The 25007-nt window shown below is 43.8% G+C and overlaps 1 protein-coding gene across 1 annotated transcript in view; it reads right to left on the reverse strand.

Annotated features, from left to right (window-relative positions):
* Nucleotides 1-25007, reverse strand: part of mgat5 (alpha-1,6-mannosylglycoprotein 6-beta-N-acetylglucosaminyltransferase) — a 64050-nt gene that overhangs the window by 13414 nt on the left and 25629 nt on the right. The window contains 8 exon segments of the mRNA XM_053416915.1: nucleotides 1117-1250; nucleotides 6834-6967; nucleotides 11370-11504; nucleotides 11595-11764; nucleotides 13182-13343; nucleotides 15239-15310; nucleotides 18892-18981; nucleotides 21002-21078. Of these exon segments, the coding sequence (XP_053272890.1) occupies nucleotides 1117-1250; nucleotides 6834-6967; nucleotides 11370-11504; nucleotides 11595-11764; nucleotides 13182-13343; nucleotides 15239-15310; nucleotides 18892-18981; nucleotides 21002-21078 (974 nt within the window).

Raw genomic sequence — 25007 nt, forward strand, 5'->3', positions numbered from 1 at the left:
CTTAATTTGGCTGTAGCTATGTCAAAGTGTGTTTGTACATTTTATTATCATTTGTCACGCCGGCACTCTGTTTATTATTTCCTGTTTTGTTTTGACATTATTTTCCCAGTGCGTCCATTAGGTCTTTTGTTTTATTTTTCCTGTCTTTATCTTTCTGTTCCTGCCGTGACTAGTTTCACCTGTTCCCTGATTCCCTTACCTGCTCATGTATTCACGTCTCTGTGTTCCCTTCACTCTTCTCTGCATTTAACTTCCCCTCAAATGTGTGTGTCTGCGTTCGGCTCCTTCCTGCCTCTGTTGTAGAGGAACATCTAAAGGAAGTCAGCTCGGTGCAGAGTGACCCACTATGAAACAAACACGGTGTCGCCCCAGAAGGCGCGGGCAGTAATCCAACCGTCTGCTACACGCCAAACAATCTCCAAGTCTCCTCGTCTTTGTTTTGTCTAGGATACAGTAATCCCCTGGACTCTGTGCTGCAGTGTGAGCATGCATTTGAATATATTAAGAACAAAAACTCCACGGAGAAAGTGATAAGCTGAACTCGAGCAGAATTTAGCTCCTAAACCAGCCACTTATTAAGTTTCGTGTGAAAGTTTTACCCAAGGTTGTTCAAAGAGTTCCAGTGAGGAGCTCTCAGAAGTTAGGAAATTGGTTCTGCTTGGTGCACTGATGTTTTTTTTTTTTAGCATGCCTAGTGAAGTCTGTCACTTTCATCTTTAGAAGGAATATGTAAGTATATGTCTGTATGTCCATTTGTGTATGTGGGAAGGCAACTTTTAAAAAGATGAACGTAGAACTGCACAGGGTTTTCTCTTCTGGTGCAAAGTTAAATCACTTTGACTGGAAAAAAAATCAATATCTAGATGATAAAATGTCGGCAATGAGGATTAGAACACAACCTGAGCTTTTTGAGGATGTAAATAACTAGATAGACTCATTACTAGGGATCATACATGAGCCTGAAGGAAAGGGCTGATTGATAAGTTGTTGAAAATGGTGAAGAAGCTGTCAGGGACCTGTAGGATATTAAGAGGAGACTACATTCATTCTTCTATCCAACTGATCCTTCCCCGCTGGTACAGTGTGTGCGTGCTGAGTCATAAAGGATAATCACACCTTCCAGAAGTTGTCGACCTTTCCGTAGACGAGCGACTGGTTCTGCCTCTTGACGTCGTCTATGTGCCTGATGTCGCTGGCGTTGAGGTGCTGCTCCACCACGAAGCCCAGGAAACTGTTGTCTGGGGTGTGAGCTGCAACACAAACACACACACACACACATTTAGAAACACAACGTCATCGCTTGCACGTTTGGGATTAAACCGACTGGTCAATGCGTCAAAGGCCTAATTTAATGTGGTTTACAGTGAAAACAAAGGACAAAGACAATAAGAGACAAATAGAGAAGAGAACAAAAAGATGGTGATCACCTCTTAGGGCAAGATTTTATTAATTCATGCATCACTGAAGCAAAATCGCCGGAACAGCATCTAAAACAGACAAACAGACAAATCCCATTTGCACCTCAGTGTTTAACACACATCACAATTCCAGAGTGAGACGGCCACGGCTGCACAACACAGCTCATCAGAGACTCTGTGATTTACCAGCTCCCTCCGTTGACTGGTTTCTAGGGGAACCAGGAGACGAGCAGGTCGAGTTGGGGGGGGGGGGGGGGTTGGCAGAGCTCTACCTCGCCGCCATCTGCCTCGTAAAACAAACGTGAGGACGAGGTTGTAGAGCCGGGGGGGGGGGATTAATGAGGACAGAATCAAATTGATAACGATTAATAGCATCATTCAGATGAAAGTAGTTCAGACCTCACTATCACCCTCTTAAGGGAATGAGGCAGGCGGCGAGGGAGGTGTTGTTGTGCACGGTTGTGGTTTGTGGTGGAGCAGGCCCCCCCCCCGGGAGGTGCTGTGGTCAGAGCTCGTTATTATTTATTTTTTTACGCTGAGGAGGAGATGGAATTTGCTTTATTGTTGTGAATAGCAATAGATAAATAAAATACGCAAAAAATAATAAGCAACTGTATCACAAAAGAATCAGGGCTGTAGATTTAGTGTCTTTTATAATGTGTTATAGTTAAAATCCTGTTCCTGTTCCGCTCTTCACAGCATCACAACACAAAGAGGAAGCTTTCAGTGGCTGCCGAGCCGTTATCTCGGTCTCTCTGTGTGTAGTGTGTTTGCGTGGGAGAGAACAGGAGTGTGGGGGTAGCTGTGATGAGGATCTGGGTGAGGTGTGAGCGTGGGCACGAGCCAAATGCAGCAACTGCTCCTGAAATACCTGGAGTGTGTCTGTGTAATGCTGTGTGATTAAACAGTAGCATTAAGGGGAACACAACACGGTGAATAGCAACACAATAGGTCGCACTGGTTTTCAACAAACATTAGGGAAGTTTTTCCTCAAAATACAGATATAATACCTGTGGAAATAATATAGTACTGTCCCCCGAGGCCCTGGAGGAGCTCTGTTAAGTTCGGGAAAATATTATTGTGGTCTAACCTTCAGGCTTTAAATTTCAGGTGGACTCTTTTGTTGTTTTTTACCAGAAAGCGAGGGCCTAATGGAAAAATAGATCTATTGAGCTGAATTGCATTTTCTGTTCGGGAACAATCTCCCCGAGGAGATCCTTCTGGCAAAATGTGAATTACCTCTTTTTAAATATCTCTTAAAGACACATTGTTATATCTCTGAATTCACCTTCAACTTTATATTTTCAGTTATTTAATTACTTTTAATCCCGCTGTGATCTTGGGAACAACTCTGATCATTGTATAATGCTTTATATTGTCTGTAGAAGTGTTTTATTCTTGTGTCTGATCTTCAAATTGCTTTTCAACTGTTTCCTTGCTTTCAATTCCTCGTGTTTATCCTGTTAAACACTTTGTCCCTTTGCTTTGAAAGTTGCTTTATAAATTAAGCTTTACCAATAGTTATATGCTGATAAAAAACTGAATTTTATCCATTTATCTAAACTACTTCCAGAACAAAAACAAACATGTACGACATCTGATATGATAACAAGAGGCAGAGGTGGTTGTGGTTTGGAGGAGGCAGCACGAACACCCATGTAACAAACTAACAGTGTAAACAGGACAGGCTGTTGATTAGTGTGTTGGCCCTCTCGATGCATTTGGCAGCAGATGCCTTCTCTCCCAGTAGAGCCGCCACTCAGAATGTCACTCAACTTGCCACAGAGCTTCGTTCCCCATTAGCTAACAAACCGCCTCGGAGGCCGGCGCCGCCCGGGAAGCAGCTGCTTCGATGCTCCTGAGGAACGGGCGAGTGCGAGGACACGTTTGTGTGGTTATCAAAGCTCTTCTTTGATTGGGAGTCAATATTAGTGCGACCTGGTCGAGCTGAGGGAAGAAAGGAGGTGAAGAAATGGTGACCACACTTGACAGGGGACTTGTTTTCTGCTCTTAATGAGCGTCGGAGGGTGAGAGTTCTCTAGCAGCACCACGGTTTCCAAAGTGTTATAGAAAGTAGGCAGGAAGACAATTAGTCTTGCCATCTGTCTTTGGTTAAAACAACATCATTTATAACAATAGCTTCTTGTGTTTTCAGGTGTTGACAAGAGGCACAAACACAAAAACACCTGTGAATCGATTCAGATGGAAAAACTAAAAAAGGAGCCTCAGCGAGTGGGCGAGCCGCCAGCAACACGATCCATCAAGGTTTTCCTTATCTCAGGGTCAATTGCATTTCTGGCAGAGATTCAAAGAATAAATATGATCTGCTGCCATGTTTGACCTCTGACTGCTATTTATCATTGGTTCCATAAGGGATTGAACATTCATCTGCGCACAAGAAGAAACGTGTGCACGAGCAGAAACACTATGAAGCGACTGTTGCTGTGTGTTTTTAAAGACAGAGGGAAAGTAACAAGCCTTTAGTTTGGCTCTCTGACATTTTATTGGAGCTTGAGATGGGGAGAGCAGTGAAGAGGGATTAATGAAAGGATCATTTTTCATAATCATTTTTTTGTTTCCAAAAATAATCAGATAAAAACTCTGGATGAATCCATTAGCAGTCAGTGTCCACTAACGACATTAGAGCTAATAGGGCTTGATTCTCCGCCTCAGTCCAACATACAGGAAAGCTTAACTGCATTACACTTCCCAGCACTCCTGATTATAAATGACTGGTGCTGGGAAAAAAACAACCGACGTTACCAAGACACACGATTCCATTTAAACACAAATAGGACACCAGAACAAACACTCGCTGCCCCCCCGACTGCGAGACAGATTAATGAGGTCAATTTGGACTTGTCTTGTCTTATTGGCCAGAAGCCACTGACTCGCATTTCCCCCCAACCAATGATTTATGGAGCATTGTCTAATCATAACTAATGGACCAATCCAAATGTAGAATAAATAACCGACGGACACCTGCTTTGTCTGTTGTAGCAACTTCATTCAATAGGCAAATTGAAATATGGTTTAAAAATGCAGGAATACAAATATTAAATCTTAAATCAGCTTTAAGGAAGTAAATAAGTTTGAGTTGTGTGCATTCTGTGATTTATCATCCATTTACTGTCAATGGGCCAAGATTTACAAAACAAACATCACGCTTTATTGAGGAGGACTTAGATTAGGATCATAAACTTTGTAAGAAAATATTTACTCACGTTACAAATCAACCATTTTTATAAATCGGTGGATTCGCCCTCTTCTAGTTATCAAGAGAATACAGGTTAAGGTAAATAAGTAAAAAAAAGTTAAATTATAACTAGACAAGTAAAAGTTCTCTACTTGAGTAAAAGTGTGTACTGGTTTTTGAATGTGGACTATCTGCTGCTGTATTCGCGGTTACTCACCTCCCACCACTGCTTCCACATCGGCTTCACCATTGCGGAAACACCTTAGCACTACCATGACCTCCCAGTAAACACAACACACTGTGATGTCCCACTGAGAGAAACAACACACACTTCTACTGAAGTGGGCAAACACTGTTTGAGCCAGGACTGATAACAAGGACAAGCTCCGTCAACACCCTTGGATTTTGTTAATGTTAGACTCTTGTGTTTTTATTGCATGGTTGACAATTATTTAGCCTCTGGATTCGTTTGTTGTGCGGCACAATGCGGTGAGGGCAAGTGGTTCTCATCTCTCGTGCCTGGAAGTGATGCCACTCTGTGGTTTTAACACTCCAAACCACTGTGCACTTGTTGCACCAGCGATACCATCTAACCTAGCGACTCTTGACTGGATCTTGAGCAAAGGCCCCAGTGTGCTATGGGAGAGACGCAGCCGAGTCAGAGGACAAAGGGGCTATTGAGGTACAGTGGTATTCTGGACAGCGCCGGGCCTCAACTCACAGACAGGGACTGAAGGAGTAACATTTCACTTTCTGTTAGCCACGGGGAAAAGGTCAATACCCCGGGGGGCTGGCTCCCCTCTCTGTGTGTCTCCTCTGCTGTGCTGCCACCGCTCATCCACCACTGCCAACGTACTGGACTCCAGTTACAGAGCCATCGCCCAGTCAGAGTGATGCTCACACAGAGAGCAATAAAACCCTGTACGTCCCACATTCATAATCAATGTAAAACCAAGAGCTGAGTGTCTAACCTCGTACTTCCATCTAATCTGCTTGATGATATTCCATTACTGAACGGTGAGCAGGACTTTCTGCCTCTTTCCACTGAAAACATCTCGTAGGAGGTGAAATGTGAGACTTTATTCTGACTCTGCCTCCAGCAACTTGATCTTATTTCAACAACGGTGGGGAGCTTTAACTTTCCGAAGAGGATGGATTTGTCACATCTTATGCCGACTCCAATGTATTTGCTTGTGGTTCAACCACAGTGGTTTGGACCAATCAGGGACCTACAAGCGGGGAAATGCTGGTTTGTCCTCGCGTGTCTTCAGAGTGACGACAGCAAGAAGCAGCTGGTTGTTGTAAAAAAAATGGTGGCTTCTAAAAAAAAGTTTCATATCGATGCTGCTGTAGCATCAGTTATATGATAATTAGAGCTGTCAATCTTCCTCTATAATCACATTCAGATTTCATTCCTTAATATTTTCAGTATCCCAGTGGTCTGGTGATAACCAGTTTGACATCAAACCAGTAACAGTGCATCTTTCTGAAGAGTTGCAACGTCTATATCTGCCGGAAGTGCTTTTTCTGATGAAGGCTCTATTTTGTGTGTGTGTGTGTGTGTGTGTGTGTGTGTGTGTGTGTGTGTGTGTGTGTGTGTGTGTGTGTGTGTGTGTGTGTGTGTGTGTGTGTGTGTGTGTGTGTGTGTCTGTGTGTGTGCTCTCCCCGTGTGGACAGCACATGTGCGAAGGCCGAGCTCGAACCGCCCAAGCCAACACATTTACTTCACAAATAAAAATACACATTCGAATAGTATTGATTTTTTTTAAATCTGAAATCCGATCTCACAGCTCTGGTGTAGAGTATTTCTCTTGAAAGCAGAGCGAGGAACAGAACCCAAGGCTTATCTCGATCGTGAAGATGTTTTCTTTCACCTCCTGAATGACTTTGGCAGCCGAGAGACGTGATAACAGATTCTCACAATCACCTGCTAAGTATGTTTTCAAAGCCCCTGCCCGTTTCCTCACAGATTCCATCGAAGCCCTCCCACACGGCTCTGTGTAGGGAACCAGCTGGTGTGTCGTGTTGGGGAAACTTCGTGGTGATAACATCTTTTGAGAGTCCAGCACATTTTGGATTCATTAGGGATCTTTTTCCAATCGCAACAGCATGTGAAGTTCTCTGTGATGGTTTTCATTACAAAAACTGGGGTGGACCACATGGCGAGTCCATTTTCTACATTACTAGTGTTCTGGTGATTGAGTTGACAGGCGACTTACGGAACATGGTGTTGAACTGCTGCGGGTTGAGGTTCCACTTCCCCCAGGGCGTCTTGTGGCCCTTGGACTGGGCGTAGTGGGCGTGGTTGAACTCCGGTTCCGTCCCGAACGAGTCCAGCACCCGCAGCATGCACCTGAAAGGTCAGAGACAGAAAAAATTAAAGTTAAATCTTTAAAAATCAATGAAATCCAGAAGCATGACATTAAATCATGGATATAGAGACAGAGTAAATGTTATTGTTATTGTTTTATTTGCTAAAAGACAAACTGTGCACATCCAATGTACAAAATTAGACTTAAAGCCACAAAACAGAGCTTTTCCAACATAATCCAGCCAATAATCTACAGAGACGTCCAAGAAATAAGACTTCAGTTCATTAACTTTACAACAGTTCAAACCAAACTGACCCGAGGAGATAGAAAATTAACGGTTGGGAAGTGCTGTCACTTCAGCAGATGTAATAAAGCCTCGACTCACAATGACCCCAGGTATGTGAATTAAAATTTTAAACAAGAAATAAAACAATGAAGTTTTTAATATGAGCTTCTGAACATGACATTTGAATTTGCTTTACCGCAGCAGAGAATGCTTTCTTCTTTATTTATTTGCCCGACTGAGGTCTGGTAACTTTCCACAACATTTAGAATCGGGTCATGGACAAATATTCTTTGATATTTTATATATTCATAGGATTGATAGGATGATGCCTTTTTTGTTATCCCACTAGAAAGAGATGATATTTAGAAAAGACTGGCTATAACAGATACTTCGCTTTGGCTCTCTACACTTGTATAGGTGGTTGTTAAACTGTGCTTCTATCATATCTTGTTTCTGTGTAAAATATAATGATAATATATTTTAGAATATATATATATATATGATAATAACTTTAATAGGGACACAGGTTTTATTTAAATGTGCTGTAAAGTTGCGACGTGGGTGTAACAGGAAGTAAAATTCAAATTAATTTCCCCTCATTAACAATGTAGCATGACTCACAGCTGGATCACTTCTGCAGCTTGGATCTGCATGAAACGCTCCGGCTTAGGCTGCTGCTATGAAATATTAACAACTGTGTAAGGAAATATCTGGTTCTTCTCTTTTAAAAATAAATAAAAAGTCATGAGTCACCGGCCTGTGTGCACAGAGATGGACTTCAACTACCAGACACATCAGATCAGCAAGTTTGAAGTTCTGTTACATGCACTCCTGGGTCAGTTTGGGGGGGGGGGGGGAATCAGCAGAGAGATAAAGTCCGTCTTCACCATGGAGGTGTGAGACTGTGAATGAACATCATGTCTGACTCAAAGGTCACAGCACAGGATTAATCAGAGCACAACCGGCAGAGGGAACGGTGTCCGTGCTGAGAGCCGCTCACTCGTGACCTTTAAGTCCGGCTCTGAATTCACTAACTCGCTCATTGTTGCATCTGATTTCTAGATGCTGCTGTGATTGCGTCTGGTCCAGTCCTGTCCCTGGCTATTTACAAGTTTCATTGGGGAAGACAAAGGGCCGCAAATTACTAAATCTATCGCTCCCTCTCAAAGGATTAATCACAGTATTCCTGCTGATTTGTTTCTACTACATACTTACTTATCTTCTTTGGTAAACTTTGACAAAATCCTGAAAGAATGAGCCTGTTTGATTGGGCGTCTTGCCCGAGAAAAGGATTTACTTGTCGGTAAATAAAGTTATAAAGAGATTCCTTCTTTGGGCTGAGGTGGAATATTCACCTTTAATCACTGGATAAGAGGCAGTCAGGTGTAAAAGTCATGGACGCCAAGCGTATAAGCTCTCGCACACAATCGCAGCTCAAAAAAAAAATCCCCCTCTCTCACTAAGTGATTGTGTCCCCGCCCAGGCAGATGCTGTGCAGCTGGCTGTGTGAACTGGGAAAGGTCCTGGGAGAGCGGAGAGCTGGGAAACATGTTCACTTTACACTGAAAGCAGCATAACAACAACATGCCCACATGCCAACTGCACTGTCAAAACAACTCATCTGCCCCCGACAGATAGACCCTCAACAGAAGGGGGTGGAACGCTGCCACAGACGTAGTATCATTTAAACATGGCTGCAGCGAGGCCGGGGACTTGGGGGTGGGCGTGATAACATGGCGGCGGCGGTGGAGGATGCTCAGCTCATCATGGATGCACTTATTGCAGTTGTGTTGGAGATGATGTTTTCCAATAACTGATAAACAATGTCAACTGTAACTGACCAGTTTCTCTCCTGCCTCAGTCGTCTCCCGTGTGAGATCAGCAGGAAATAGAGCAGTCCCATAAGGACCATTAGGTAACTGTAATATCAGATGGGAAGTTGTGTGTTGTGTGTGTCTGCCTGAGGCTCTATCACATGTGTGCAGACTCCTGAGGCTTCACACAACACCTGCGTGATGAACAGACACACGGCCTCTTTTATAAAATAATTATATCTGAATTACTTCCCCAACATTAAGATTTGCTGGAGGAAAATATCATCTGTGGAACTGTCATCAAACTAACAACGTCTGTTTTTCATTTGCAGTTACTTTTGGACTTTGTTTTCCAGTTGACAGACTTTAGCCTGAACTAGAAAGTCTCTCGGAGCCAAGGGGTTATTTTGGGATGTTAAAGCATCCATCTGTTTCTCCAGATCCGGTGAGAAATCTATTAGGTCCTCGGGTTATGCCGCAACCCTCCACAACATTTTATGGAGATCGCTTCAGTAGTTCCCATCAGTCTTTAATTGAAGACGCATTTCCCAAGATGTTGTTTACGTGTTCCTGACAAAGCTATTTCAAAATACTGTCTTCTGTATGATTCCCGAGAGAAGTTGTTGTCTTAACGGCACCGCAAATAAACAACACTAACACTGACTCAATTCAGTGAGTACAAATCCCCCCCCCCCCCCCCCCCCCCCCACACACACAAGCTACATAACACAGGCTGTACGGTGTCAACACAAAGTGACACATTGGTTAAGAAGCAAAATGACGAAATCAACCATAAGGAGAATCACGAAGTTAACTACTAACTTTTCATTTGTCCAGTTTCATTTCCAGGTTATTGTTTTCAACACCAAACACCGAACCCAGTAGGATATACTGACATGTTTTCTGCAGCAGGGCTGATACAGATGGAAGTGCATGGTCTGATAAGTTATTGGATGAAGAAAGGATTAAATGAAAAAGAACAACCAGGGCAACGCTGGCTCTACTTTCTACCCACAGCACAATGATTTAAAACAATGCCATTCCTCCTCAGTGGTGCAAGACAGACAGCAAGAAGAATGGGCCAATAGCAAAACACATTAATCACACAAAGGCCTGGCAGATTAGCCCTTTCCCCCCAAACACTAAAAATAAACGATTACAAATGGAACAATAATGACACTTTTATCGTTTGAAAGAATTTGGGGTTTGATATGCAAAGAAATCCGTCTGGTATCACCCTGCCTTCCTCTGTGGTAAAGTCCGGACAGGATTGAGATTCACAATAGGAATGGCAGGTCACAAAGAAAAGAGAAAGCCGAGTAGAAGCACACCGGGTTACATTTAGTGACAGGAGAAGAAAGAAGAAAGAAATCTGCTCTCACAAGGCTCCCGGACAGCATGCAGTGAATTAAGAGCTCCAGCACAAGTGTCCTTTAAAGGCAGGAGGAGAAATAATTCAGAAATAGCATCTGGACCTCACATTACACTGGAGGCTGAATCAATTTCCTCAGGACACAAAGGCAGCGGATGCACTTTGAGGTGTTGTGTCGCAGTCAAACAAAACCTGGTGACAAGCAGGAGGAACCAGTGGGGCCATTAGCGCCCCCTCAGACTTTCCTGCCAGTCGGAGCCGATGAGAGCTTTTCTCAAAACAAACAAGGAAGGCCTCATTCAAAGTCCTCAGCGGAGCAATCAGGGGCGAGAATAGACGAGGAATCGCTCCTTCAGCCTTTTGGGAAATGGTATCAGGAGAAAAGAGAGTCATTGTCCGACCGCGTGCCAGACAAGCGTCAACCCGGTGCCCTCTGCCCGCGTGAGAGAGGCTCAGTTGGCAGCCGCAGCACGAGGTTAAGCAAGTGGACGAAATCGCTGGATTCACTGAGCGGCTGACGTGAAGACATGAAGGAAACGAGAGGAAGACAGCACGAGGTGATGAACCAGTAACGGACCAATCCCTGCTGAGCTGTAGCCAAGAAAAGAACCTGGTGTGCAACTGCTCAGGGATTTGAATGAGGCTGTGCAGGCTCAGCAAAAAACCTGCCTGAATAAATGAAATGCATAACAAATGTGCACATTGTGTTGATTCAGCAGGTTTTTGCAACTGTCAACCAGCAAGTGGTTTTATCCTTTTTCGATAAATAATGTCCCTCGCAGAATTTACAGAACCCAAACTGGTTTGTGCTCGATTAGAATGGAAACCTTGTCACGGCTCAGAAAACCACCATATTCCCAACAAGCCTCACAAAAACACAAATTCCTCGAGTGCAACAACCCAAGCTAAGAATAAGAACATAGAAAATAACTTTTGATGGTCATTAAATCAAATTCAATGGGCCGACTTACTGGTAGTGGACCCAGGAAGGTCCCAGTGTCTTCTTGAACTGGGTCAGTCCCACGATGTCGATGTAGATGAGCTCGACCACCTTGTCGCCCTGCGTCGGGCAACTGGACTTGTTCCCCATAACCTTCCGCATGATCCTGGGAATAAGATTAAAAGCAACATTAGATAGTTTGTCGGGTGAAACACAAACTTAAAGGATGTCGTGGCTCTCAGCGCGTGGGACTGACTCTTTGAGCTCGGCCAGGGAGGCTGAGATGCGAACGTCGTGGCCCAGCAGGTAGAGCGTGGTGATGAGGTCACTCCACTGGACCAGTTCTCCCAGTGGGCCGCCGCTGAAGGCGTTCTCTGCGATCTTGAAGCCAGACTCTTTAGTCAGGAGGCCCAGGTGAACCAAGACCTGAAAGAGATGGGGGAATATTTAGGACTTTTGTTTTAAGGACGACACAACAACACCAGTGCTTCTGTGGATTCCTGGACAAAGCATTCAAAGGCACCACACTGGTTTCACATTTGAATAGATTGAAATCTTTTCCTGGTTGGAAACGGTTAACGGTTTCATGAGACAAACACATGGAACCAAACCGGAATCTGAACAACACACACGCACTCGCACACACAATAACAGACACGCAGGAGGGTTTTTCAGTATCTGCGGGGAACACAGTGTTCCACAGCAGGAGCAGGCAGTAAAACCTGGGCTTTGTCTGAAGTGGCCGCGCATTTCTCATTGTTGACAGCCAGTTCCAGTCCCAGAGGAAACCAGTCAAGGATTAATATGTGAGGATTAATATCCAAAGGAGATTAGCGGCTGCAATAAGGAACTGGCTTGGAAAGTCCCTGTGGGAAACAGCCGTTGATTAATTATAGATTTTTTGTGGATTCAAATGAGAGCCAACGAAGGACAGGTAATATTCCACATCTATACACACAGATAGATAAATGAGGGATCTTCGGTTTTGTCTTGCTTTGCTAAAGGGGGGGAGCTGCCGTGAATCAGCACCGTGGTATCACAGGAATGAGACGTGAATTATTCACAAGACCAGTGGAAAGTGTGGAGTACATTATTCAGAGCTGGGAGCTGTTACCAGCTTGGGACACAATGGAAGATCCATGTCAGGCCCCCCCCCCCCACGCCACCATCTCCACCCTGAGCCAAAGTGAGCCTGTCTACAAGTGTGAATGACTGTGTGTGTGTGTGTGTGTGTGTGTGTGTGTGTGTGTGTGTGTGTGTGTGTGTGTGTTTGTGTGTGGAAAGGTGTGTCTGGTGCATGTGCAGTGTTTCTAAGGGGGGAGAGAGTTTTCTTTTTTAAAGTTCCTGGGACACATTAATCTTACTTTTATGAAGATATCTATAGACATATCTTTATAACAACTTAATAAACTCAGCTGTGATTTTTCATTCCGATAAAGCTTTGGTAACTAAATCTATATTTACGCTTGATATTGTTTTTCTGTGTGTCGTTTGCTGCTTAGTTTAATAATATGTCACATTTTTATATGGTTTTCTGTCATCGCCCGATATATTACCTAAACCAAAAACTCACAGAAGCTTTTAATCCATTATTTTGAACAATGTGCCTAATCGGTCGTTTCCGGAAAAATTGCACTGGCGTAGTGGAAGTGACACGTCATTTGTCTAGTGGCTGGAACAATAGTTTGTTTGCAATCGATAGGAGCATCTGCACAGCTAATAAGGACATGAGCAGGGAAACAAAGGGACAAAGCACTTGCAGCAATAAATCCATTGATTTGAGAAGAAAACGTGTCCGAGAGCCATTTCACTTGATTTCTCTCTCAGCGCACGTGAGGCCCACCTTCTTCCTCCGACGCTTGGCCAGGTTCTGCTTGGAGGCCAGCGAGCGGATGGCGGCGACCCACGGATCAGCCATGCGCTTGATCCTCAGCATCATCCAGCGGAACTCCTCCCGTTGTGACATCACCCGGTTAAGCTCCTGGAAACTGGTGCGGAACTCGGCCTGCACACAGAGACGCCACAGAAACGCCAGGGGTTAAAAAAACAGAAATCCGAAATCATTGCTTTCCCCTTACGGCAAATCTACACATGAACATTGCATTTGTTTATCTGTGCAGCAGATAATGTGCGAAAGATACTGTAACACCGTGTTCTGCTTGTTAACCCGTTGCTTGCTGTGTTATCTTCCATCTTAACCTCCATCCCAAGGCGATCTTTACAAATGTAATCCACTGTCATTTAAAAGCTGCAATATTGACTTCTGCAGTCGTGCAAATTGCCAGCGGGTTTGGAAATTTCTTAGAGCGAGACTGTTCGATTAGATGTCGGGTAACGCAGCTAACAGCCCCTGCTCAAAATCAAACAGCGCATATTTGAGAATGAAAGCTTTATCCAATGTGACAAAATCCTATATTTAACCACCTGAGAGTGGCAGGTGGGTTAAAAGAGATAGAGACGAGAAAGCAGGGCTACAGATGAACGAGAGGACGGATGATTGTTGAACCATCTGTCACCTTCTTTGTGGCCTATTTATCAGAGAAAGTGAGGCTGGAATTAAAGTGGCTCTGCTGAGGTGATAATAACCGTCATAAACTGTCTCCCCCGAGAGCAAGACATCGGAGGAGGCTCGGTATAAATGTGGAGAGTAAAAAATGTGTAAATAGCCTGAGTGTTTAGACGGGAGAGGAGAGGAGAAAATAACGACTTTTCTTAGGCGGCTTTAGGACATATTTGGGCCCAGCTTATCTAAATGTTTAATAAGTGAAATGTGATGAAGAAAACCAGTCATGCTGTGCACAACATCTTGTACTAACTCCTTCCTGTCTCATCAGGGCATGCGACTTACTGGAAGTGCGAGTAACGTGGTGCAGAATGAGGAAATGAAACTGAGGTAACCTCCGGCCAAGTTCATAGAAAAACAGGCTCATAACAATGACCTCATCAGAGAGCTGTTTTTACTTCTTCATTTCAGATTGAATAGTTGATATAATTGATTTGATGATCCACAGTGAGGGAGAAAGACGGAGTGAGCTCGGGAGAAGGACCGCCGCCATCACCGACTCCGAAGGTGTCTGAAACAAGGCTGTAGTGGAGCATTAGCATCCCTCATCGAGACAGGAAATCACTTCTGCAGACCGAACCTATTAAAATCCGGGGCCGGAATTAAAATCTCCAAAGCCTGTCAAATGGCATCACGCCGCCACGCAGGGCTCTGTGCTGCCGATGCATCCAGAGGGAGGGAGGGGGTGAGGAGTGCTTAATATTGATCCACCCTTTCCTAGAGGGAAGCGTGTGTGTGTGTGTGTGTGTGTGTGTGTGTGTGTGTGTGTGTGTTTTCGAGGAGTTGCTGGTACAGTGCACAAGCCTGTCAGCCTCTGAGAAGCCCTTTAAGTGGGATTTGAGAGAGCATTGGCAGGGATTGAAGATCATTATTCCAGATTTGTCCCAAGGTCCCGTCACTCCGCCTTTTTTGTCCTCGGGATCTGCTCGACTGTTTCTGTGCCATCGAGGCACGTTGACACTGCCGATCGGCCTTTTGCTCACTTGCACCCTTCTTTTTCAAAAGAACAATCAGACACCCAGTGGTTAAAGGAACTCTGGAACTCGCTGTTTGGTGTATTTAGTCCTTTTAACCACTCGTGCGAAGGCTATAAGGATTTCATAGTGACATTTTCCTGTGTGCTGTCTCCACAGTGCACACGAAGATGGAGAGGGACTTAAAACACACAAAAGGGTTAATCCGGTCAAACGGCACTAACAGGAAGTAGTTACAGACTGTAATTGTTATGATGATACAACATGTTGGTGATTCATAGTTGTGTGAAAGGGCCGTTAGCTGTCTTGGTACAAGCAGCGTCTCTTGATGAGAGCTCCAAGGAAAGGCTTCTGGTTTCTCACCTGTCCCCTCCTGTCGATTTCTTCATTCAGGATCTTCGTCCTCCAGGGCAGACGAGGACACCAGTTCTCCACCTGTTAAACAAACCAGACCTCAATGTTTGACCAGCGATTAAACACAAGAGCACAGCAGGACAGTCATGGGTCATTTGATACTACTATGAACTCGTCTGCCTTCCAGCGAGGTCGGACACTATGCAGTCTAAGTAAATATGAAGCCAGATAGGAGCTTCTGGCTTCATATTTACTAAGCCTGCATAGGTAGATGAGCACAGCAGCTAAATAAGACCTGCTGTTGGGCTGTTATAAAAATGGTCCACATGTCTATAAAGAAATTTATTGGAAACTAGAGTGTTTTTAATTGGATTATTGGCTATGAATAAAAGGTGTGGGGAAACAATAAAAACTGATTAAACTTCTAACTTCTAAGCAATTTTATAAAGTTTGTTGTCGTCACTAAAACTCATGGAAACACCAAAACCACTGTGTATCCGTCTGTGCCTCAACCTGATTGGTTCCTTCTGAACATGTAAACCTTTTGGCTCACAGATAAATTAGTTTGAATCCCTTTAGCAGCCGGGCATTGTCGTTTTCCAGCCAAGTTTTCCTGCATCGAAACCCTGAATAATACATATTTGGAGCTGGAGCGAGTGTTTCCAGCAGCAGGATGATGTATGTGCGATTAATTCAACTTCAGTGTGCACAAATACTGCAAGAAGAAACACAATATGTGAGGGAATTTTATTTATAAAGCCCAAATCATACATTAGAAGATTGAATGAGTTCTGAAAAAGGAAAATAAATCAATGCAATGTAACGTAGAACTACGAATACCACCGGCTGTTTCAATTTGATCTTTCTGGGTTGGACATCTTGCAATTTATTAAAAAGTCAAGAAGAATTTATAACAATGAGAGATTTAGAAAAGATAAAGAGGGGCAATACAGCACAATCTTTAAATATTGGAATTTGCTGCAATATTTTTTTACCGTGGGTCCCTGAGGTGTTTTCATTGTTGGACGGTTTCCTTAAACAAATTAACAGCTAAAAGTTGGCCACAAACTCTACATAAATAAACGTAATAACTGCGAAATCTAGCACCCCCATGAAAAGAGAAGAAAAACAGACATGGCTGAATGATCTGTGGCACCAATTTCAACATATTAACTTCAGCTTTTCCTTCCTCTTTTTGACCACAGTGCAGGTTATGGAGAAGTGGGTCTGTGTATCTCAGCAAGTAATAGTAAAAACAGTTCTGTAAAGGCTGCCAGAGACAAGCTGTGTGTGTGTGTTTGTGTATTCTCCTGCCCAATCCACAACACACACACACACACACACACACAAACACACACACACTCGCAGGGCTACTTGAGCCTTGACCTTCCACTGTTGACATCCATCATGATATGTTGCCCTCCCTGGTTCGCCCCTCTGCAAGGTTAATGCAGTGGTCCACACGTATGAATTAAACATGGCGAGTGTTTGAGCTGGAGTGTCTGTGTTCTTAAGAGACGAGCTGTGACGGGATCAAAGACCCATCACAGCTGTTTCTCTATGGAAATACATGCATGTCTCCATGGCAACTGTGTGATCACATGACCAGGGGCTGGATGCTGAGACGCACAGAGGTGGAAGCAGCTGTTCTGAATGTGAACTGTTAGTTATGGCAAAATCAATCTGTTTGTTTTCCTGCGTGCACGGAACAGGAAGAAGAGGTTTTTCTCCTCTTAATGGATTTTCAGCTGTTGTGCGTTTTATTTTTATATCCACACGGAGCGAGCCGGGGCTTCCTCTGCTCCTTCTCTGCTTGACTGCAATGCTTTCAGCTCGTTTACAATATTCATACCAGGCCACTGACCTTTCCCTTACAGTTGAAATCTGTTGAAAAGTGTTTTCTTCCATTAGCAAACATCTCTAAAACAACGACGAGGACGAGCTCGCGACCGAAAAATAAACACTCGATGAAACAACTTGTGAAGATATAGCTTTGCGCTGTGGAAGAGAGACTGTATGTCAAACTGAATCATAATCATGGCTGTGATCTACAAAGGAGCGTTGGAATGATAAACAGTTGCCTGGATTGGAAGCAGAGCTGAGGATGTGAGCGTTTAAAGAACTCTGAAAGCAAAACGTTTTGTATTCACACGGTGACGGGGATACGATCCATTACCAGACTGAATTTTAGCTGCATTTCAGGGATGAGGAGAATTCATTAAAAAGAAGATGAAAAGCAAACATTAAAACCCGTTTCCCCCCTAATTTGATCAATTTCCAAATCAGACTTCAATTGGAATTAAGGACGTGAATAATTTCATCACTTAGACATGAATATCTGGCCGTAGCGTGACACTGATAAATTGTGCAAACCAGCGCGCCTCAAAGTGTCCCCACAAGCCTCTATATGTAAATACTCTTCAATAATGTACGATGTGGTGTCTTTCTACTCTTTGTCCAGGATGTGTGGAGACAGTCGTCCCCGGGTCCGGCCTCGGTGGCTTTAATATCATCTCTTCAAGAAGTAGTTCACACCAACCCCTCATTTCCCTCACCCACCCACCTAATCATCTCCTCTTTTTCCATCACCGTCTCCTACCAGCTCTAATTTGCTCTCATGAAAAATGAATTCCCTCTCCCTCTCTCCCTCTCTCCCTCTCTCCACTTGCTCTTATTTTTAGCGCTTCCGTCTTCACGCCGTCGTTCTCAGGTTGTCAGGGCACCGTGTGAAACATCAGCTTTTCTGTGGAGGTTGGACTAATTGCATCTTTTGTACGTGATAATAGCGGGTAAATGAGTAAAATGTCTAAATGCATGAGTTCCCATTACACTTTCACCTACATGGCATTTATTTATATCATGTAGATAATTACCAGAGCACCAAATATGTGTTATTCTGCATGTTAGGACCATTGATGCTCTGCCCTGATTCTACCAATCAATAGAAATCCAACAGATCTGGTTGTTTGTAAGGTTTTCTGAGGTTGTATGTGTCGGTGATTCTTCAGTGTTGTGCACCGCATTGTGAGGATTGTGCGTTTCTCTGTGACCTATTTATTAATTGTATCTGCCGTGCACTAGGTATGATTTGCCAAATTTCCACAAGTTGACAAACCATGTTGCACCAAGAGCAGTTGTGGTTTAAACCTGTGGTTCTCACATTGATCCTTCTTGGTGGTTCATGTGAAAACTACCTGTTGTCTGCACCTCTGGATTGAACAAGCTCACAGTGAGTCAGGTTCCAGCCACATGTGTTTTATACTGGCACAATAAAATGGCTGCTAAAATATTGCCAAACAACTTCCACTTGCTGCCGGTGGAAAAGCACATCTGTGTCCCAGAGGTTCTGTTTGGCTGAATAAGTTAGGATTGGTTGCATGTGAAAGTATTTATAGACCAATGAGATCATCTGTGAGATCTTCTAATAGTTGTGTTATAATTAGCTCTATTTTAACTTTTTTTTTTTTTTTTTTTAAATGACCCGACTGGAGAATTGCTGCAGGTGTTTATCTTAATGCCCAACTCAGGATATTCAAAGTGAAATTAACTGAGCATTAATTTGCATTTTCTTCTGCTGATTTCACGTGAATATCATTTTGCACAAGTAGACCATTTGTCCACACTAAAACATGTTTAATATACAATGAACACGCTGGACTCACCTCACTGAGGTAGATGAAGTAGGAGCAGGTGGATCCATCCACGCCGTAGTTGGAGTAGCAGGAGTCTGTGTGCCACATGTCCTTCATCCACTGAGGAAGAGGAGGGAAAAGGCCAGATTAAAGCTCTGATAGCATTGATTCAATAGCGTTCTGAAAGTCAGCTTGTGTGATGGTGTGTGGGCAGGTTGTGAGGCTGAGTGAATACACAATGCACACTTCATCTGCAGCAACAGCCTACACAAACCAGTTTTCAACAAACATCGTGCAAATGATCTCAGCTGTTCAGTGAAGAGAAAGTGAGAGTGTGAGGAAATGAATCAATGCAGACGTGGCCTTCTGGAAGAAGACGGAAAAACATTCATAGAAATTTAATTTAATACAGATGAAAACCATTGTAGAGATTTGACCTTGAGAGAGAAAACACTCCTCTCTCTTCTGATTTGATCCCTGGCTGCCACGTGTCTGTGCCATGACTGACATTCCAGTATACATGCAAAGAGAAAAGGCCATCAGCTAAGATGCAGACTGACAGGTATCTGACCGCAGTACTTCATGCATGCTGACTGACAGTAACCAAAGGGAGCGGCGCGCGGGGAAATGTAATAATTGACAATTCCAAGCTGTTCATCTAGAGGGGACTTGGCAGACGGGGTTGGATGAGACTCAGTTGGATGTGGAAGGCATGAATATTGTAGTGTTTCGGTTGGAGTGACAACACAGGAGCTCTATAACCACAGAAAATGGATTTGTCAGATGTTGCAAAGTGAACGGTGACGGTGAAACTGCTCTGGAAAACCAGTTCAGTGATTTGAATTTGGGATAGTGCAAGCAAAAACAGATTGTGTGTGTGTGTGTGTGTGTGTGTGTGTGTGTGTGTGTGTGTGTGTGTGTGTGTGTGTGTGTGTGTGTGTGTGTGTGTGTGTGTGTGTGTGTGTGTGTGTGTGTGTGTGTGTGTGTGTGTGTGTGTGTGTGTGTGTGTGTGTGTGTGTGTGTGTGGCATCGCGGGGCACCCAGCTGGAAATGCTGACAGTATCGGTGCAGGACTGGAACTGGCTGAGCAGATGGTGTGTATGATACGGTCGTATCAGCTCCGGGGAGGCACACAAACACACACAAACACACACAAAATCTGAGACATTGGATGAAGGTGTGTGTACGTCTGTGTGTTTGGTTTGTGAGGTAGCACCTGTGACTCTGTTGTTTCACTAAGGCCACATTGTCCCTAAAACTAAAATTAAACCCATCCCAGACATGCACATTAGGGCTGTATGGAGGTAAATAAAGCCCTAGCCCTAACCCTAACCCAAGCCCTATTGTTCTATTATTCTAATTTAGAAATTAAAAGATATACGGTAGCGTCTGTTGTCTAAATTAGTGCCGTAGAGAACTTATGGATGGACGTTCTTGCACGTGAGCATTGGCTGAGTAGTATGTTTTTCCTGCCAGTGTTGCTATGACTAGAATTACTTGAACACTGTCTGCAGTAGTGTAATATTCATCATGATTGCTAACTTGAAGGGTTATAAAGTAGACCCTGCATAAAATCATTCGTGAAAAGGAGCCACTTTACCCACAGGCGACACTGGGAGAGTGACAATAAATCCATAATGGTAAAGTCGCACCAGAGAAAAGGTCCTGGGCTCCTCTTTTCATTGTTCACCTGTCTGATATAATAATCATTACCTATAACTCATGTCAGTGAGATGACACAGTTCAAACAGGTGTGTTCAGAAACTGGCTTTTCTGGTTTGATCTACATCAACTGAAGCACAGTTCACAAATCAAATAGTCCCCATTACTGCCGTTAAAACCACCGCATATCATATCAACACATTATACTGGTTGACTGAATGGAGGCTTCGCTGCTGTGGTGTTGATGGTAATTTGATGTTACATGTCCCAGCAGATCATTTGTCAGTCAAACACTGCGGCTGTGACCTGAACATATGAGGCCATTGTTTTCTATTTAAGTTGTCATCCTTCCTGCCAAGTTCCTCTTTTATTTTCATTTTATTAACAACCTCCTCACAGTCATAAAAAAGTGTGCGACACAGACACTGCAATGGAGAGGATGTGTTTGTGTGCGAGTGTGTTTGTGTGTGTTATTCACCTTGACCTTGCCCTCGCAGTGAGGGAAACCATCCAGGGGCGGCAGCTCACACTTCTCCTGGGCTCCATTTAGGAGGTCTGATGGAAGGAGAGAATCAATAAGGTCATGAGGGACAGCTCCAAAAAGTCTGTAGCTTGAACACAACATATTATTCTCACACTGGAGACAAGGCAGGTGTAAACTTTAACATTTCAGGAATTAGTACTTCTGTCCTCCGGCTCACGATGCCCACCCCCCCCCTCAGGGCTCTGAGGAGTTTCAATAGGGAGGAAAAGCAGGTCACAGAAATAATTGCCGTCCCCAAGCCAAGATCAACAAGCAGCCATTCTTAGGTTGTTTTTGTGAAGCAAAAGCGATAAGATTTCTTTGATGACTCAACATTTTCTTCCTTTGGGTCTAATTTAAGAGCAAGAACTTCCTAATGTTTCCTCCTGAGAAATGACAAGGACTCATACAAGCAGATACACGACGAGATACTGAAGGCTCGACGGCATCTCTTAAGATTGTTAACATCCTTCGAGAAGTCCTGACGGAAGTTGGTGCAAATTCAAATGACCCACTGCTACACTGCAATGTTGGATGGTTGAGCAAAGGCAGAGTTCTAGCACGCGTTTGGGCCGTTCAAAACTATATAAAAATGTTCCTGGGGCCGAAGAATCACACAAGGCAAGACAGATTGCTCAGTTTTTGGAAGATGAGAGAGAAAATAGTCTTCTTAGTTCACATAAACTCACACCTAAATGACCCGTGGATCTCCGATAGAACTTTACACGTTTTCCAGCAATAGAGCAAATTCAGGGTGAGAGAGAGATATTTCTTTTAATGTTGAGTTCATATAAAAACTGATTAGAAACTTCAGTGATCGTAAGACCAAAGGGACTTACAATAAGTGCATCAACCCCGAGGGTACAGACCCAGAACAACAAGAATCAAGAAAGTACAATTTCTTCAAAATAAAACAAAACTACAAAGTGCTATGAGTAAGTGCCATTTAAGTGCTACTAAAAAGTGTTAGTTTCAAAGAGTTGTTAGTGTTTTTTTTTTTATTGAGCTTCAGGTCGGCTGCACCATCCCGGTGAGCCTTTGGACTGACAGCTGAACACTGCCCATCACTCTGAGGTTAGGGACGACTGTCAGTCAGGAGGAAAACCTTTGACTTAGTGATCTGCGACGGAAACCACAAAGAGCCTGAGAGCTGAGTCCACAGTGATGCAAACGCTCATCGAGGCGCATTTACAATAGAGCTTTTATGAAATGTTAACTTTTAACATGACATCAGAGGAGGGAGTCACTCTGATATCTTATCCACGCGGCTTTCAATATCCCAGGAAACCAATATCACTGCAGGATTAACATTCAGGGCTTGCGCGCCCGGCTTCCGCTTCATATAATCACCTTTCTGATACCCGGTTCAGAAACGTTAACGTCATCACCACTGACCTTTATATCTGGAATATAAATAATGCATCGCAGTAGACTGCAGCGAATAGATAAAAGCTTTGAGGCAATCGGCGGACTGATGTAATGAGTTTGTGTGTGGTGTCTTAGGAGGAGGGTGTGTGTGTGTGTGTGAGTGTTTAGGGAGGTGTGTGTATGAAGCTAATCAACGGCTGCAGCGATGGGTCATGCTGGATTGGTGGAAGTGTGGGGGGGGGGGGCAGCATCATGTCCATAGTTGATTCAGTTTATTTGCTCCGACAAGCTGCTCCAGTAAACAAATGTCCTGCCTTTCCTCTCCACCAGTTCTTTCTCTTCTGCTATCACCCAGATTAGAGTGAAAGATGTATTTCACCGACACTCTCTGGTTTCGCTGCCTCGGCTGGTGTGAAGCCGGGATGAGACTGAGGGATAAAAGAGAGGTGATGACCTGCCACAGAGAACTACGAGTAAATACATCACCAGTTAGATTGAATGCTCGCAACACAGGTTTCCACTCGCTGCTTCAGACGCCATCTCAGGGAAGGAGAAGAGGGAGAACTGTGTGGTTGTATCAGGGTTCGAGCTACAGCGTAATGCGGCGATGCTGTTAACAGGCAACAGGATAGTGAATCAATGTTTAATTTTGGTGAGTTGATAATTCACGATGCAGAAGCCATTATATCTGTGAACAGGCTAAAGAAGACGTTTTGTCCCACGTCTTCCAAGAGTGGCACCGGAGAGAGAGGCAAAGGGATGTCCCACTTAATTACAATCCCCATTGCAGGAGAATGATAGGTTGATAAAAAGACAAATAAACTAAATCCCCCTATGAAAACACATTTAAATCCACTAGATTCCGATCTATATTTAAATCTGCATCAAATTGCAACAACAAATAGATCCCAGGCCCCAACAGACAAACGATGATGAATGCTCAGGCAAAGTTCCCTATAAAAAAAAAACCTGGCTAGTGATTTGATGTTTGTTTAACTGACTGTTTTGAGCCGTTTACAAAAGCATAGAGTGTGATGTAGATGTTATCTCGTCCTTCCGACGCTCAGTCATCCAGTTATTTAACCAACCAACCAAACAACCAAACAAACAAGCAACTGGGCAGCCTGTCACTCACTCTGTCACTGCGCCAGCCAGTCAGTCAGCCAGCGAGTACCAAAGCCACGAGGCAAATCTTGGAGCTTTAATCAAGCAGGAGAAGCTGCTGCCAAGGAGCAACTAAATATAGCTCCTTTCATAATCAAACACAGGAGAGGTGCTGTTAATTCACCTCTAACAAAGCAAACAGACTCAAATGACTTGTCCTGTAGAAAAGCTTCACAGTCAATCACTGGGTGCTACATGCATTAGTGCACAAACACTTCCTGGTCGAGTGTCGAGGAGCATCAGAGGAGCTTCCACTGACCAGGAGAGTTCATATCGAACCTCAGGCGGACTGTGCTGCAGCCTATTTGCTCACTGACTTAGAGAATGACACTGACTGACTGACCAAATCACAACTTGCTATGCAAACACAGGATACAAAGAAAAGGTGGATAAAGGGATTGAGAGAGGACAATCGAATCTCGGCAGACAAATGGGTTTGTATTAGAACCAAACAAGACAGCACCACGAGGTACAATTCAAGAAATAGAGAAGCATAAGCAGAACATAGAAAATTGAGGGGTTTATAGAAATAATCTCAATGTCACAGAGGTTGATATTTATCTTTAGAAATCAAGGACACTCAGATCCGGTGGTACAGTATGACACGACAGAGCGGGTGAGCAGAAACCTTCAGTAGCCGACAAGAGCGCAAACTAACCGGGAAGCGTCACCACCCAGATGTTACCGAATCACTTCTAAACTTTAGTTGAACTGTTGCAAAACTATTCATACGCCGCAAGAAGTTACGGTAACTCCATCTTCTCAGTCATGACATCATCCAGAGTCTGTTAAATTACATAATTCAGTGCAAAACACTGTCCAGCTGACGACACCAGCAATACGCCTCCATGTTTCTTTTTATTCTGGAGTCACATTTGATCACGTAAGTTTCTGTGACTTCCCAAACCAGAAATCATGGATTTCAACGGCAAGCGTGTGGGTTCTCAAGTTTAAAATCTGAATAATAGGTTCTATCTGTTGTTATGTCTGTGGTTAGAATCTGTTTAAAGTTTGAACATCCTCTCACAGGCGTAAGAAGCAGCTTTGCGTGTTCAGAGAAGCAGAAAACAGATGAGATCACTCCAGCATGTGTGAGACGCTCAATGGCCTCTCACAGCACTGAGGTCAGCGTTAGCGAGTTGCTAGCACCCAGCTAGCTCATCTGATAGCCCTTAAAATAGAATCGTCTCTGAACAACAATGTGATGTTACAGCACAGGGTTATATATTCCCCCCCCCCCCCCCCCCCCCCCCGCCTTCTCGGGTGCATTTGTCCAACTCCATGATGTCATCCCACCTTCAACAACTCCAGAATTGGATTGAGCACATCTGGTTTCTGTTATTCTCTCTCTCTCTTGTGTTCCTCTCTTTTTCCTTTTTTTCCTTTCACTGATTTCATTAACAGGCACTGGACACTTTCATGCCTGCCT

Source organism: Pleuronectes platessa, chromosome 24, assembly GCF_947347685.1.
Source record: "Pleuronectes platessa chromosome 24, fPlePla1.1, whole genome shotgun sequence".
NCBI classification, from domain to species: Eukaryota; Metazoa; Chordata; class Actinopteri; order Pleuronectiformes; family Pleuronectidae; genus Pleuronectes; species Pleuronectes platessa.